Below are 17,210 nucleotides of genomic sequence, written 5' to 3'. Positions count from 1 at the left end.
TCTTAAGTTCTGGGTTACCCTGACCTCCGAGAGGAGGGTTGTCGTTAGCAAGGTTTGCTCTTGGGTCAGCCCCCTGGCCTTCACAGATAAGATAGGAGACGAAAATTCTTTGCCACTTTTACAAGGGGTTGAGGGCAGTTTGGGAAGCGCCTGTGTTTACACAGAGCCCTGTGTTTACACAGGTGCGGGCTCCCTCTATCTTTACACATGTTCACAGAGCAGATAAGAAGAAACAGCTCTTTTCACAGACATCTATTACATTTGAGGAGGAGTTATCAGGCTCTTAGGATAGTTATTGACAATGTAAAAGGTAGGGACCCATGGTGAATTAGGATTCTTGGAGAAAGGCTAAGAGAGGGGAGGGGAACTGACCCCTTTCCCAGGCATTGGACTCTTACCATAACATTTTTGTAATTTCATTTCACAACCAGGTCTGGTTTTGCCATCACACTGGTATGTTGGAGACCACTGATAATCCATAGTGTGAACTGTCTAAAGAGATTTGTGAAGTAAATGCATTTGATGCTCCCAATTTGCCACTTGTAAAAAGCAAGTTTAGTGATTCTATAAATGATACCTTTGAACAGTTCTGGAAAACTAAGAAATATGATGATATTGGTTGGTTGCTTCTGGCTTTACTGGACAAAGTAACAAAGGAGAATGATGAGCTCAAGAAATTCGGTTTCTCAGTTGCAGATGTGCGTAACTGATCTGAAAGGTGCTAAGTGTGCTCTGAAGGAGAATCTTCTTTCTTACAGCTCCAGGACTGAGGTTGCTGAAAACCAAACACAAACCCTCATCCTACAGTTGGCTGAATTAAGACGAAAATTTTAACTCTCACTCTCGAAAGGTGTCTGCAGTTAGAGTGAGGGTACTGCTTGGAAAAGAATAGGATCCTGTAAATTGGGATGGCCACAAGTATAAGAGGAGCCTAAAAGGGCTGGGGCCATTGAACTCCCATTTTTTTTTATAAATTCTTTTTAGGTATAGGTGGTGACAGTACCTTTATCTTATTTATTTATATGTGGTGCTGAGGATTGAACCCAGTGCCTCACACGTGCTAGGTGTGCTAGGCCAACACTCTGCCGCTGAGCCACAACCCCTGCCCAGAATTCCCATATTCTGATGAGTTTATTTTGCCAGAAGTTGTTGAGTCCCCACCCTTAGACATGACTGAGGTATCCTTATCCCCACCCTCTGTGGCATTGGCTTCTGCACCCCGCTGGAGGGAACAATCCTGCTTTGTCTATAGAAACAGTAACAATCTTCTGAGGTTTAGTTGCTCAGCATGAAAATGTTGATACTCCTCAGGACCCACCCTCACCACCCACTTTTACCTCCAGGCCTATAACTAGATCCAAATCTAAGCAGGCCTCTAGAGGTGAGGTACAGAGTGTGACCCACGAGGAGGGGAGGAGGAGGGATGTTACACTCTGAAGGAACTTCTTCAATTTTCTGATTCATAAAAGGTCTGGGGAACATGTGTGGGAATGAATTTTAAGGGTGTGGGATAATGATGGAAGGAACATAAAATTAGATCAGGCTGAACTTACTGATATTGGCTCATTAAGCAGAGATCCTAGATTTAATGTAATAGCTCGCAGTGTTAAAAAAGCTACCAATAGTTTGGATGATTAGTTGAAGTATAGATCCAAAGATGACCTGCTGTTAATGAGCTGGAAATACCTGACATCCCTTGGCTTACTGTTGATGAAGGAATTCAGAGGCTCAGAGAGATTGGAATGCTGGCATGGATCTGTCACGTAGGACCTTCTCCTCCATACTGGGAGTGTCCAAAAGATGTGCCTTTTACCAAAGTATAAGGAACAAATTTGTGAGGGGAGCACCAGTATCCCTGAAGAGCTCTGCATGCCAGACCTTACTGTGGGAGCTGCGGTCCATCAATTGGGAGACTTAAATGCAATGGGAATGATTGAATCTCGGGGAGGAAGGGGCCAAGTGGCAGCCCTCAATCACCAAAGACAGGGTGGTCATAGTTACCATAATAGACAGCAGAGGGTAAGAAATAGACAGAATGTTCGGGTGTTTCTAGAAGCCAAATAGATGGGAAACTCACCAAATTCTTACAAGCAGAATAATCCCAGAGCAAATGTACAAAAGTCTGCCCTAGATCATAACAGTGGAGAATCATGGCTTCTCAACCACTTCCCAGATTTGAGTCAATTTACAGATGCAGAACCCCTTGAATGAAGGGAAGGCCAGGTCCCCTGGAGGAAGGACCCTCATATAGTACAAAAAATCTTTCCTGTTAATCTTTCTCTCATCCTTCCCCAAAGGGACCTAAGGTCTTTTACCAGGGCAGCTGTACATTGGAGAAAAGGCAATGATCAGACCTTTCAGGGACTATTAGACACAGACTCTGAATTGACATTGATGTCGCTGTGGACCTTCTATAAAAATAGGGGCTTATGGAGGTCAGGTGATCTATGGAGTTTTGGCCAAGGTCTGATTCACAGTGGATGCAGTGGGCCCCCAAACTCATCCTGTGGTTATTTCCCCAGTTGTGGAATGTTTAATCAGGATAGTTTATTTAGCACTTGGGAAAACTCCCACATTGGTTCTCTAACATGTGGCGTGAAGGCTATTATGATGGAAAAGGCTAAATGGAAGCCTCTGGTGTTGCAGGAGACAGACTGGTCAAGAAATAGCAAGCAGCACTCAGAGAGGAGAACTCCAAACTTCACGCTGGCAGGCCAAGAGGAAAACAAAAACTCCAAATTCAGAGCCCTGATGCACAGTTTCTGACAATATTTATAGGTTGTTTGACGTCCTCTTAGACCCATCCTATCATTGGGACTTTTGCTCTTTTTAAAAATAATTCCTAATCTTTGCGACTGAAGTCCTTGTGCAGGGTCTCCAACAAAGCATGTTCTCAGAAACAGATAAGAACAGCTCCTCTCACAGTCATCTTTTACATTTCAGGAGTGAGTAGTCTTAGGGCAGTTATTGACAATCCAAAAGGTAGGGACCCATGGTGAACTAGGCTTCCTGGAGAAACGCAGAGAGAGAGAAGTGGAACTGACCCCTTCCACAGACACAGATCTCTTACCATAATGGTTTTGTAATTTCATTTGTAATTTCACAACCAGGTCTGGTTTTGCCACCACACTGGAGTTGCCTATACCTGGGAAAATAGCAAATCAAAAGCAATACTCTGTCCCAGGAGGGATTGCAGAGATTAGTGCCACCATCAGGGACTTGAAGGATGCAGCCGTGGTGATTCACACAACATCCCCATTTAACTCTCTTTGTCCAGAGTGCTTCTCCAAGACGGATGATGGGTCTTGGAATGGTTGATTATTGTAAACTTAATCAGGTGGTGACTCCAATTGCAGCTGCTATACCAGGTATGGTTTCTTGGCTTGAACAGATTAATACATTTCCTGGTACCTGGTTTGCAGCTATTGATTTGGCAAATGCTTTTCTCCCCATCCCTTTACATAAGGACCACCAGAAGCAATTTGCTTTCAGCTGGCATGGCCAGCAATATGCCTTCACTGTCCTTGCCGAGGGATATGTCAACTCTCCAGCACTGTGTCACAGCTTAGTTCACAGAGATCTTGATCACCTTCCTCTTCCACAATGTATTACACTGATCCATTATATCAGTGACATTATGTTATTGGACCAACTGAGCAAGACATAGCAACCACTCTGAATTGGTAGTGGAACATCTGCATATCAGAAGATGGCAAATAAATCCCACTAAAATTCAAGGGCCTTCAACTTCAGTAAAGTTTCTAGGAGTCCAGTGGTGTGTGACCTGCTGAGATATCCCTTCTAAGGTAAAGGATAAGTTTTTGCATTTGGCCCCTCCTGCAAATAAGAAAGAAGCACAACACCTTGTGGGCCTATTTGGATTTTGGAGGCAGGACATTCTTCACTTGGTTGTGTTACTTCAGCCCATCTACCTAGTGTCTAGAAAAGTTTCTTGTTCTGAATGGGATCTGGAACAGGAGAAGACTCTGCCACAGGTCCAGGCTGCTGTGTAGGCTGCTCTGCCACTTGGGCCATATGACCTGGCAGACCCAATGGGATTCGAGGTGTCAGTGGCAGATAGGGACACTGGAGCCTTTGGCAGGCCCCCATAAGTGAATCACAAAGGAGCCATTGGGATTTTGGAGCAAGGTCCTGATATCATCTTCAGACAAGTACTCTCCCTTTGAGAAACAGCCTGCTGCTGGGCCTTAGTGGAAACTGAATGCTTCACCATGGGGCACCATGTTGCTCTGCAACCTGAGCTTCCCATCATGATCTGGATGTTGTCTGACCCACCAAGCCATGGAGTCGGACATACACAGCAGCACTATCATCAAGTGGAAGTGGTACATACATGATTGGGGGTGGCAGGACCGAAAGGCACAAGTAGGTTGCATGAAGAAATGACCCAAATGCCCATGGTTCCTACTCCTTCTGCAGTGCCTTCTGCCCCTCAGCATGAACCTGTGGCTTCACGGGGTGTACCTTATGATCAATTAATGAAGGAAGAGAAGACTAGGGCCTGGTTTACAGACAGTTCTGCACAGTACCACCTGGAAGCGGACAGCTGCAGCACTGCTGCCCCTTTCTGGAACAATGCTGAAGGACAGTGGCGAAGGGAAATCTTCACAATGGGTGGAACTTTGGGCAAGTGCATCTGATTGTGCATTTTGCCTGGAAGGAAAAATGGCCAGATGTATGATTATGTACTGATTCAGGGGTCGTAGCCAATGGTTTGACTGACTGGTCAGGAACCTAGGAAGAATATAATTAGAAAATTGTTGACAAAGACATCTGGGGAAGAGGCATATGGATAGATCTCTCTGATTAGGCAAAGGATGTGAATCTATTTGTGTCTCATGTAAATGTCCACCAAAAAGTGACCTCAGCGGAGGAGGAATAGGACGACCCAATCTGTAGATATCAGTCAATCTCTTTCCCCAGCCACCCCTGTCATTGCCCAATGGGCTCATGAACAAAGTTGTCACAGTGGCAGGGATGGCGGTTATGCCTGAACTCAGCAGCATGGACTTCTACTCACCAAGGCCAATCTGGCTGTCACCACTGCTGAGCGCCCAGTGTGCCAGCAGCAGAGACCGACCCTAAGCTCCGGATATGGCGTCATTCCCCAGGGAGACTTACAGCCTCCAGCTTTACTTATTTTTGGTAGGGCTGACAAGTATACATCTTAAGTTACATTAAAAACAAAAGACAAAAACACTGGTTTTCCTTTTAAGTGTCCATGTAGGACTGTGCTTAGGCTATTCTTTCCTGCCAGGTGTTAGTCAAAACCAAGTTGGTCAAAACTGATCTTGTTCCTATCTACTCTTAAGAGTCAGCTGAGAGTCCTCAGAATCACTCTTGGGGATGTGTGCGAAGCCTCTTGGCTCCTTTAATTTTCCTCTACCAGTGGTGCCATCTGCCAGGATGGGTCAGGGTCTTGCTGACCATACCTGGCTTCTCTTGGAAGTCTCTCCAATGACTCTCCTCTTTGCAGAATGTGCACTGATTGTCTTCCTATTCTCTGTAGAGGGTCCTCTCAGTCTCCCCGATGGGCAGATTGGGTGACTCACCAGAGTTGCAGGGCCCAGAGAGGGGTCCTGTCATTCTCTGGATCCTGGCTGACCGTAGAGGGCAAGGGCCAAAATGTTGACTGCTTTTTCCTTGGCCCTTTTACTTCCTTGTCTTTGGTCTCCAAATTTTTGGTTTTAAACATCTGGCAGGCCAGTTTCATCACAGGTTATAACTTCTATATCTATAATTTTACAGATCCCTCTTTCATTTAACTGGGGTCAGTATTAGTACTGGAAGTCAGCATTGTATATTATCCATCCTGCAGGTGGTAGCTTATTATCTCTAACTGACCAAGTTGGTTTTATTAGAGGCAGTACCCTCTATTTGCAGGAGGTTTATATGGGAAGTGAACAAGCCATGCTGTATCAACAGGTACTTTCTCTCAACCCTTCTTGCTTTTATGTTTGCTTTTGAAAAATCTGTTGTTCAAATCACCGTATCTTTTTTTTTTTTTTTTTTTTTTGGGTGCTGGGGATCGAACCCAGGGCCTTGTGCAAATCACCATATCTTCATAGATAATCTCTTTTCCTTCTAGTTGCTTCTAAAGTGTTTTTTTTTTCTTAAAATATTTAGAATTCAGATCTTATGATGTGTAGGTGTAGTTTTTGTTTTGTTTTCGGTTATCTTAAATTTTTGACTTTCTGCATTTCACTGATAAAATTCTCAGCCTTTATTCCTTCACATACTTATCATTTTCTGTGTTTTTTCCTTGTGAAATCCCTATTAGAAATATAATAGAGAACATCATGTCTATCTTCCATGTTTTTTTCATTTTTGTCATCTCTCTGGTACATTTTAAACACGTTTTTTTGCTCTTATTCCCATGCTACAGAAATCTCTGCATCTGATTTTATTTGCCAACAACTTATTCTTTTATCTGTTTTAGATTCCACTGAGTAGTTCTTCAGTTGTCTTCAGTGTATTTATTTGATAATTCACACTAATACTGCAGTCATCTGACTTTGGTGGGTGTGTCTGATTTTGCTGTATTCTGTTGTTTCTCTTGCATGATGACTTTTTTCCGTGTGTGTGTATGTATGTGTGTGTGTGTGTGTATGTGTGTGTTAAACTTTTGAATTGTGAAATTATGTTTACCTGGACACTAATTGTGGGACTCCTGAGTGGCCTGGGTTGAAGACGACGTGGACTGGCTTGAGTATTAACATCTCACAAGACCACTTTGTCCCATAGCACAAGAAATAAAAGCAACAATCAATAACTGGGATAGATTCAAACTAAAAAGCTTTCTCTCAGCAAAGGAAACTGTCAGCAACGTGAAGAGAGAGCCTACAGAGTGGGAGAAAATCTTTGCCACTCATACTTCAGATAGAGCACTAATTTCCAGAATCTATAAAGAACTCAAAAAACTCGACACCAAGAATGCAAATAACCCAATCAACAAATGGGCTAAGGAAATGAACAGACACTTCACAGAAGATCTACAAGCAATCAACAGATATATGAAAAAATGTTCAACATCTCTAGAAATCAGAGAAATGCAAATCAAAACTACCCTAAGATTCTATCTCACCCCAATTAGAATGGCGATTATCAAGAATATAAGCAACAATAGGTGTTGGCGAGGATGTGGGGAGAAAGGTACACTCATACATTGCTGGTGGGGTTACAAATTAGTGCAGCCACTCTGGAAAGCAGTGTGGAGATTCCTCAGAAAGCTTGGAATGGAACTACCATTTGACCCAGCTATCCCACTCCTCAGCCTATACCCAAAGGACTTAAAATCAACATACTACAGAGATACAGCCACATCAATGTTCATAGCTGCTCAATTCACAATAGCCAGATTGTGGAACCAACCTAGATGCCCTTCAATTGATGAATGGATAAAGAAACCATGGAATATATATACAATGGAATATTACTCAGGCATAAAGAATAAAATAATTATGGCATTTTCAGGCAAATGGATGAAATTGGAGAATATCATGTTAAGTGAGATAAGCCAATCTCAAAAATCCAAAAGATGAATGATCTCGCCAATAAGCGGATGATGACACATAATGGGGGGTGGGAGGGGGGCAAGAATGGAGGAAGGAGGGACTGTATAGAGGGAAAAGAGGGGTGGGAGGGGTGGGAGGGGTGGGGGGGAAGGAAAAAATAACAGAATGAATCAAACACCATTACCCTATGTAAATAGTATGATTACACAAATGGTATGCCTTTACTTCATGTACAACCAGAAACAACATGTATCCCATTTGTTTACAATAAAAATAAATTAAAAAAAGAGAGATCACTTTGTGCTCCTTTCTTATCTTGAGGATACCTGGGTCATGTGTATTGTATGAATTTGAACCCTGAATCTATATTAAGAAAAGCGTTTGTTTATGACAGTTTGGGGGATGCTTTTTTCCCCTACGCAAAGCCCAAGACGAGTATGTAGTTTCTAGGTCAGATAATTACTTTGGCAGTTGTTTGTTCCGTCCATCCTTTCAAGGAGGGAATAGTTCCTTAAGGTTTCTAGCTGTCTGTATGTGCAGAGATCTCAGTCCAACCCATAGGTTTTGTCTTCCAGCCTGTATGGCAACTAAAACCTAAACTGCTTGCATACCAAGACTGGAAAATGTGTCACAGGACAACCTCACCATTCTGGTTTCCAGTTATTTATTGAGTTGTTCTCCACTGGCTGCATCCTGAGCCTCTCCATCCCCATTTTTCATTCCTGAGTGCTGGCAGGTAAGAGCACAAGGTGATGGGACTGGATGAAGAGAGGTTGTATCCACCATACCCACATGTGTCCTCTGTTCATCCTGGTTCTTCAGTGGTGCTCCTGTCATGGCTAAGACAAACACTGAGTCTGTTAACTGACCTGGATCAAGTTTTCCCCTCCACTGTGTTTAAATACTTTCTTTACTGCTCATTTCCACTAAATATGGTAGAAACACTTTACAATCTGCCTAAACTCTATGAATTCTATTGGAGAGGCACCTGGGGAAATAAAGGTGTCATTTCTGACTTGCATCTTTTCTTGGTCTGAGGAGTCAGCCACGCTGACGTGAGTCAGTGTATGGGACACCCATGCCTTTGTCCTCTAGTCCAGTGGTTCTTCAAGCCAGACCCAGACCAGGAGCAGGAGCACCAACATCACTGAGTAACTTGTTAGAAAATGCAGATTCTTGGACTCTGCCCCAGACCTGGGTATGAGGTCCAGTGGTCTTCAGGTGACTCTGGTGCCATGCTTTCACTTAAGAACCCTTGCTGTGCTCTGGTCACCCAGAATCTCCCTCAGGAGTGTTACCCTGGCATTTCTATTTATTTCCCTTACATTGAGGACTCCAAAGGTTTGACCAATAAATTGCCCAAGTTCTTCAACATGTAGTAGGAAGGCTGAACCAGAAGCCAGGAGACCTGGTTTCCAGTCTCATTCTCACCGTGAACATAGCATTTTCCCATCTGTTTTCACTGCTTTGCATGTCAGGAAGATAAAAAGAAATAATGGATGTTGCTTGGCAAGGTGTTGCACATCTTTAATCCCAGGAGGCTGAGCAGGAGGATCACGAGCTCAACCCAGCTTCAGCAACTTAGTGAGGCTCTAAGCAACTCAGTGAGACCCTGTATCTAAATTAAATACAAAAAAGGGTTGGGGATGTGGTTCAGTGGTTAATTGCCCCTGAGTTAGAAAGGAAGGAAAGAAGGATGGATGTTAACAGTTTACATGGCATGTAAAATGCAATGTGTCGTTGGTACAAACTTTTGTTCCTATAGATTCCTTAACTCAGCCATATTTGCCTAAGCAGTGCTGTATGTCAGAGTGTAGGTGGGCACTATCACTTTTAATCCAGTCATTCTATGGAATGTACAACTATAAGAAAAGAAATTGCAATAAATTTAGAAGTCATGAATAAAAAATATAATCATTGTGGAATATGGTGAATAATAAAAGCTTTCATGAAACCAAATCTTGGAAAAGCAAATGCTTTCTTTTTTCCTTCCTTTCCTTCTTTTCATTTCTAATACTTCACCTATCTATTTATTGCTTAAGAATCGCTCTGCTTTCTACTGTCATATTTAACTAAAAAGAACAACAAAGAATCTGCTATTGTGCCACTTGGGTTTGCAATACTCAATCGATCCACAGGGTGGCAGTAGCAAACCTGTGAAATCTTGGCTGGCTCTGCTTGGGTCCTGCCTGGACAACGTGAAAAAGACCATGACTTATCCAATGTTCACGGGCAAGAGCCTTCGGTAAAATACCCCGGAATTTCAGGAAGACTTTTGCAATGTTGGGGATTGAAACCCAGGGCCTTGTACATCTTGGCAAGTGCTTTACCACTGAGCTGCATCCCCAGCCCAGGATGAAGTTTTACTTTACTTGAATTATGAAGATAATTTCCCACTTGCGAAAAAGATGACATTTAAGTTACTATTTAAAGATCCTTTGATTGCTTATTTAGTTTAAGAGAAATTATTCTTGTCAATGCAGTAGAAATTGGCCTTAAAGGCATAGTACAAAATTACTTCTGTACATCATTCTCCTTTTGAAGATAAAAACTGTGTATTTTTTTTTTTTTAAAGTGGAAGCACAATTTATCAGTTCAACCCAGAGGCTTGTAACTTACTTACCATTCCTTGTGTGCTCAGCCTTGGATTTTGACATCATCATCAGTTGCCAGACACACAAGTGTTCACACTTGACCTTTCCAACTGCGATGTCAAAAGTTTTGCTGGTGGGTGGGTCTGAACAAAGCTGTCCAAGCTAAAAATGTTCCAGAGGCCAGTCACGGACAAGCTCATGACCAGCATATTCAGATGGGAAAACCAGAAAACAAGAGGCACTTATAAAGCTTTCTGGGAAATAAAGTTCTCTTCTATCCATTCAGATTATGTAAATTAGGTGTTAATGGACATTATTTCTACTCCCTATATAAAAGAACTTAGATGAGGAAATAATAAAATTTATAAGAATAGTTTTTTTAAAATATGTTTTTTTAGTTCTTGCTGGACCTTTGTTTTATTCATTTATTTATATACAATGCCAAGGATCCAACCCAGTGCCTCACACATTTGAAGCATGCGCTCTACCACTGAGCCACAACCACAGCCCAAGAATAGTTTTTAAACTAAACTTTACAGTGTTTTCTTGGCATTGTGCCGGCTGTAACAGTAACTTAGACCATGTGGGTTCCTGATGTCTCAGCAGGTCCCTCAGGGTTTGTTCCTTAGGATTTGATATTTCCTTTGCTGCTTTTCCTTGCCTCCCTTTCCAGTCATGGGACTGTTATTCTCCCTGGCAAGTAAAGAGTGACAAGATCTTTTATTACAAAGATTAAATAGGTCTATATATAATGTTTAAACATACATACCTGCTTCTGAAATTATCTTAAGAATGACTTAATAATCATTTTATCTTATTGCAGAAAGCACTATTGTAACAGTGTGGCTTGGAAGGAAAACAGCTAATTGTCAAGATGAATCATTTTGCAAGGTAGGAAAAAATATCCCTTACGTATAAAAATATCTAGCGATTGACATGTTACCAAATTTACACAAAATAGATTTCTGTATTTTGATTTTGATTTATTTTTTCCCTAGATCAAAAGAACCTCCCTAATGAGAATTGGTGTTGGGAAAATACTTTTCCTTATGAAAAAGCTGTGGTCCTTGCAAAGATCCACTCCAGCATCTCCCCCTACCCTGTCAGTCACTTCTGTCCACTGGATTCTTCCTATTGGCATGTTGCAAGAACCTTGGCTTTTACTCTGTATGAAACGGGGAGTCATTAGAAGAGTGTGAGGAGTTTCTGTGATTGACCTAGGCTTTCCTTGGCTCTCACTGGCTTTTCTAATGAGACAGACTAGAGGAGCACAAGGGCTGTGCAGTGGGCTGTCCCATTATTTCTCTGACTCCATTTGGCATTCATTGTCCACCTTGTTTCCTTGGCCCCAGTTTCACTGCTGTGCTTGCTGCCTCAGGCCCTCTGCCAGAACTTCCTCTTCTAGAAACCTGAACGCCCTCCACTCGACCTTCAGGTCTTTGCCCAAACATCACCGTCTCATTAAGACCTTCCCCACTCACACTATTCAAAATTGTCCCCTTCTGCTCTCCCACCCTCCTTTCTCTGCCTTTATTTCTGCTTTGTGCTTATCATCATCTGACACATAGGTATTTATCTGATCATGCCTGGTCTCACCATGTGCAGCTGAGCTCCAGGAGGGAGCCTGTTCACTGTTTTATCCTCACCTGGGCCTGGCTCAGAGCCAGATGTTGCAGATGTCTGAAACAAGTGCCCTCCTGGCCCTGCCATTTCCTGGCAGTGGGTTTCAGGACATCTTGAGCCAAGAACCCCATCTCGGAGCAGAGCATGCTCACACAGGACAAGCACATCATCACCTCAGTTGTGCATCCATACAGGTCCCCCTGCAGTTCAGTCTCCTATGTCAGATGCCCTTCGATGAAGGAGACTTTGTACTGCACAAAGTCAGTGCCTTGTCAGGCCAGGCACACCTCTAATGACACTTGCTTTAGGATCCAGGTCCTAACCATCCCTAAAGATGGATCATTTGCTTGATTTCCAAAAATCCCTGACTCCAGAGTTCCTTGTGTCATGAGCTACCTGTGCCTAGTGTCGGGGCTGCTCTGCCCGCTCCAGTCCTGCCACTTTAAAATTGAGCACCCCCCACTTCTGCTGCCTGCTGAGCCCTTCAAAGTCTTTGCCCCGCTCAGTTTGTTTTTTTCCTGAGACATGTGTGATGCCAAATAGAGGGCAAGCCAGCATTTGCAGCTCTGGTTAAAATGTCTCCTGGTGCACCACTGTTTGGGAAGAGCAAACTGTCATACCTATTTTTATTATAATTACTCATTCTCTCCTACCTTATTAAGCCTGCCATCTTTCAAGCATGAATACCTGGTTAAAATCCATATAACCTCTTATTATCAACCTACCTTTGTTCCCGCACAGATGATTGCCACTTACTGCTGTCCTACCAGGCTGGCTCCTTTTTGTAAATAATATAAATTTTATTTTCTCAAAATAGAAATAAATGTGATATCTTGCTGGTTTGGCAGTTGCCTTTTCTTGCTGGATTGCAAATTTTAAAATTTCTTTCTTTTGTACTGGGGATTGAATCCAGGGGCACTTTACTACTAAGCTACATCCCTAGTCCTTTTTAAAATATTTTCATTTTGAGACAGGGTCTTGCTATGTTCCCGAGAGTCTCACAAAGTTGCTGAGACTGGCCTTGAATTTGTGATCTTCCTGTCTCAGTCTCCCAAGTTGCTGGGATGGATTATAGGCATGCACCACAGTGCCCAGCTGCTGAAAACGAATTTCTTAAAATGTTCTGTGTCTCCAAATGAGTGGTACAGAACTCTCAGTTGAGAAAGGGGGAGCCTATGAATGTCACTATGACCTGCCACCACCAGGGACTAGCTCATGCACCTCCACCCCAGCCTCAGTTTCCATATCTCCTGGTGAGGCCATTACCTTACACTTTAAAAATACTGTCAATATAACTTTGAAGATGAAAGTTCTCTCCAGAGCCACTCCCTACTATCATCATTGTGACAGCAGAGATGGAATAGAAAATAGATTTTTGATACATTTTAAATGATTTCTTCCTTGTCTTTAGGGACAAAATTCAGATATCAATTATACTTTTGTTTCTACTAAAAAACTCAAAGACTCGTTGTACTTATCCTAAAACATTGTTGACAGTGTCCCAGATGAATGGCATCAAATCCTCGCATTTGGTGTTTGGATGGTACATTTATTCCCTGGGGAAAGAAGTAACAGTTTGAGATGGGGCAGGGGTGGGAGGGAGAGTGCTTCTCATCCTGAGGAGTATTTGATTTTGCAAGGATTCTGAATGAGGATCCCTATTCTTATCTTGTTTCTGAAAAATAATTATGGTTTGTTTCTGGAACTTTGGATTAAAAAAAAAAAAAAAAAAAAAGACATTTACAGCCTGGGGAGTTTGTTCTCAAAGGCACACACTAGAGTTAGGAGGTGGGGTTTGGACAGGGTGTTACTTCCTTTTTAAAGGGCAGCAGTATGATTCCTTGATTTGTCTTTGTTATCTTGATGTTTAATTTGGATTCCTGAGCAGTTGGTCAGCCCCTGCCTATCTCCACAGGGCAGGTGGCCTGGCCATGGCACACCACCTGGTCAACCCATGTGCTGGGGTAGGGGCTAGAGCTGGGAGGCCAGGCTGATTATCAAGACAGAATTAGACTGTTCCCTCTAAAATGTTTAGTACTGCTCACTATTAGAAGTAAACATTCCTATTCTTTTTTTTTTTTTTTTTTTTTGCAGTGCTAGGGATCAAACCCAGGGCTTTGTGCTTTCAAGGCAAGCACTCTACCAACTGAGCTACACCCCCAGCCCACAACATTACTCTTCTTGAAGGAGTGGGGAAACAGAAATATCATTCATGTCTAGTCTCTTATGGTAGGAACTACAAAGTAGAGTTTACTTCTTTGAACATTCCAGTTCATTTTCTAGAAAATTCTATTTGATTATTACATTTTTAAAGGATTTTATTTCCAAGTGGATATGTGTGTGCGTTTTCTTTCTTTCCTTTGCAGTACTGGGAACTGAACTCAGAGGTACTCTACCAGAAAGCCACATCCCTAGCACTTTTTATTTTTTATTTTGAGATAGGGTCTCAACTAAGTTGCCCAGGCTGGCCTCCAACTTGGGATCCTCTTGCCTCAGCCTCCCGGGTTGCTGGGATTACAGGAGTGCACCACTGCTCCTGACACAAGTATGTTTTGAGCAAGAGATTTGGAGTCACAGAGACAAATACTGAGAAAGTGATGATGTGCAACAGCACTTCTTAAGTCAAGAAGGAAGACAGAGCTGTGCCTTGATTAGGAGACTGCTTCTTGCCTATCTGTAACGGAGAGTACAAGTGGCATTTAAGTAGAAGCCTGCAGTTCCTTGGCCCCAAATAATGTGCTAACTAAAGGGAGCATTTTCCATTGTATTCATTACTACCCAAAGGGAGAATTTTAATCCTTCTGGTTTTTATGGCTAGGAAAGCAGAGCTATATTATCAGGATCATCATGACAATCATAGCTGCTATATATATTTGTACAGAGGGCAGGAGGTGGAGTATGAAATACGTCACAGAATTATATCCGATAAACAGAATAGTTACTATTACTTAAAATTTAAGCGCACAGCTAGGAAAGTAGTGACGCATACAGCCTTGCTGAACACTGGGTAAGAAAATCATGGCAAACATCAAGTCTGTTTTGGAAATGTTCTAAAATGAGATTGTGAACACAGCCATTTTAAACGTAGCTTAGTACGTGTTTGGAAAGAAACACGTTCATCAGGAACATGAAGCAAACTCTGAGCTGCAATGTCATGTGGGTGAGTTTAATTACTGGGACTAATAAATCACAGCTGCAAACGTTAGATTCTTGGCGGGATTCCTTACTCAGCTGTTTTCCCCTTGCCCAGTTACATTCCAGATTTACGGCCTGCATCTTGTCTGGAGCCAGGAGGAAGCTTGCTCTTTTCCTCTTCGTCTGTTATGCAGCTGCCCTGGGAGACCAGGCCGGGGAGTACTGCGTGGCTGACTGTCAGAGGGCTGTTATTACGTGGCGGCCGTGTATGAGCACCAGTCGGTCTTGAGTCCCAACCCCCTCGCTCTCACCAGCCGCCAGCAGGCCTTGGAGCTCATGAACCAGAACCTCGACATCTATGAACAGCAAGTGATGACTGCGGCCCAGAAGGCAAGAAATGCTCCTCCGTTATGACCCGGGCTCCTCTCATAGGACAGAATGAAGTGTGCTTTGACCCTGGAGCAGTGGTTGGGTGACCATAGGCTTCCTATGACCTCTGTGGAAATCAGCCCAGAAAGTAAGCCTGAGTTGACTTAGGTGGTTTGAGTCTTGTTAGGAATGCAGAATTTCAGGCCCTACCAGGTCAAAATCTGCATTTTAGCAAGATCCTCGCGCAATGCTTTTGTCCCTCAAGTTTGAGAAGCCCTGGACTAAGTCACAGGTTTTCCATGTGACTGTGCGCCAGAATCCTGGGGCCAGCTGTAAACAAGCGTGGGTGCCTGGGCTACTGAGAATCTGCTATAATCGGTCTGGATGGGGTGTGGTGTGGGCATTGGGATTTATTTATTTGTTTATTTATTTATTGTAATTTTTTGCAGTACTGGGGGATTGAATCTGGGGTACTTTACCTCTGAGTTATATCCCCCGCCTTACCCCCACCCTTTTTTTTTTTTTTCAATTTTTGAGACAGGGTCTCACTAAATTGCACAGGCCTTCAACTTATGATCCTTCCACCTCATGAACCTCATGAGTAGCTGGCATGAGCCAGCATGGCCCCTGGGATTTTATTTTATTTTTTTAGTCTCTCCAGGGGATTCTCCTATGCAGAAAAATTTGAAAATTATTGAGTATGATGAACTCGCACACTCTTGAGGCTTTCACAGCTTACCTGGGATAGTCAAATGTCCAAAGAACTGCCACTTGCTGCCTGCAGATTATTTGGGGCTCACTTCATCTCTTGTGCCAAACTAGGAACAGTCTGAAACTTTTGCCCAGACAGAACCAACTCCAAGACAAAGGCAGGTCAGTGCGTCTTTGTAAAGGCTTCCTGTTGGCTTTATTTCCTCTCCTGCCAGGAAGCCTAAGGATGGAGGAGAGGCGCCCCATAGGGCAGAGGGGAAATATTGGTGTCAGAAGTAAGCAGACGCCTGCTGGGGAACCCATAACTGAAGGAGCCCAGCTGCTTGAGGACCCCCTGCCCCGCCTCCAGGGGAAGTCCGCCCCTGTGCTGGCGCACACAGACGTATGTGGTGTGTATACACAGCTGGTGCTGGAAGGGAGCTTCCGATGGGTGACACGCTGCTCTTTTGTCCCAACTGACTACTTTCTCCTTGAACACCCTTGGGGCCCAGAACTCACTGTTCACAGGCCCACGTGTGCAGTGGTGGGAACTTCTGGATAGGCCTTCCTTTCAGTGAGCACTGTAATGGCCACCCTGTAACTGCCACCACAGTTCTGTCCTGGAACTCAAGAGCCCAAGTCCCTTACCACAGTGCACCTTCTGCACACTTGGAGGCTGGCTGCCATGGCCCCCTGCATCTCGCCCTGTTCATTGGGGGATGCCAATTCCAGTCCTTCTGCCAGAGATTTTCCAGGTTTCGCCTGTGTTCAGGGCTGAGTGCCACCCTCCGGGCTGGCTGAAGGGACAGGCTGCAGGACACTTGCCCCTCTCATTCCAGACCTTGACTTCTCACTGTGGATTCACAGAGCCCTTGCAGTCAACTAAAACTCCTGTGCCCTTCTTCACACAGACACCGTCTGCCACTACCTCCCGTACTTAGGAAGCTATTCACTGAGCCCGGAGCAAGACTTCACATTAATGTCATTAAATGTCATCATTCCAGCCTGAAGGGTGATTTAGGGATCTTTACTTGACCTCCCGCATATCAGTTTCCTGCACGTCATTCACACATTTGGTCATTTATGTCTCTGCTGAAGTCAGTGTGAAAAAAAAAAAAAAAAAATCCCAGCTGTGCCCACAGACCTCCTGCTGCCAGCATTCCCTGGGTGGAGGTGTTTGCTGCACTGTGCTGAATCCAGCACCTCAGTTTTACCCCCTCTTGCTTCTCCATCCTGTTCCCAGGACAATCCTGAGACATTCAGC

General features: G+C 43.6%; 1 protein-coding gene across 1 annotated transcript in view; it reads left to right on the top strand.

The window, feature by feature from the left end:
- LOC124968278 (biotinidase-like) overlaps positions 1 to 17,210 on the top strand; it is a 35,221-nt gene that overhangs the window by 13,896 nt on the left and 4,115 nt on the right. The window contains 4 exon segments of the mRNA XM_047530545.1: positions 10,953 to 11,020; positions 15,003 to 15,132; positions 15,135 to 15,294; positions 16,079 to 16,349. Coding sequence (XP_047386501.1) covers positions 10,953 to 11,020; positions 15,003 to 15,132; positions 15,135 to 15,294; positions 16,079 to 16,349 — 629 coding nt within the window.

Source organism: Sciurus carolinensis, chromosome 17 (genome assembly GCF_902686445.1).
Source record: "Sciurus carolinensis chromosome 17, mSciCar1.2, whole genome shotgun sequence".
In the NCBI taxonomy this organism is placed as follows: domain Eukaryota; kingdom Metazoa; phylum Chordata; class Mammalia; order Rodentia; family Sciuridae; genus Sciurus; species Sciurus carolinensis.
Note: the sequence above shows the minus strand (reverse complement) of the source record. Positions and strands in the feature narration are given on the sequence as shown.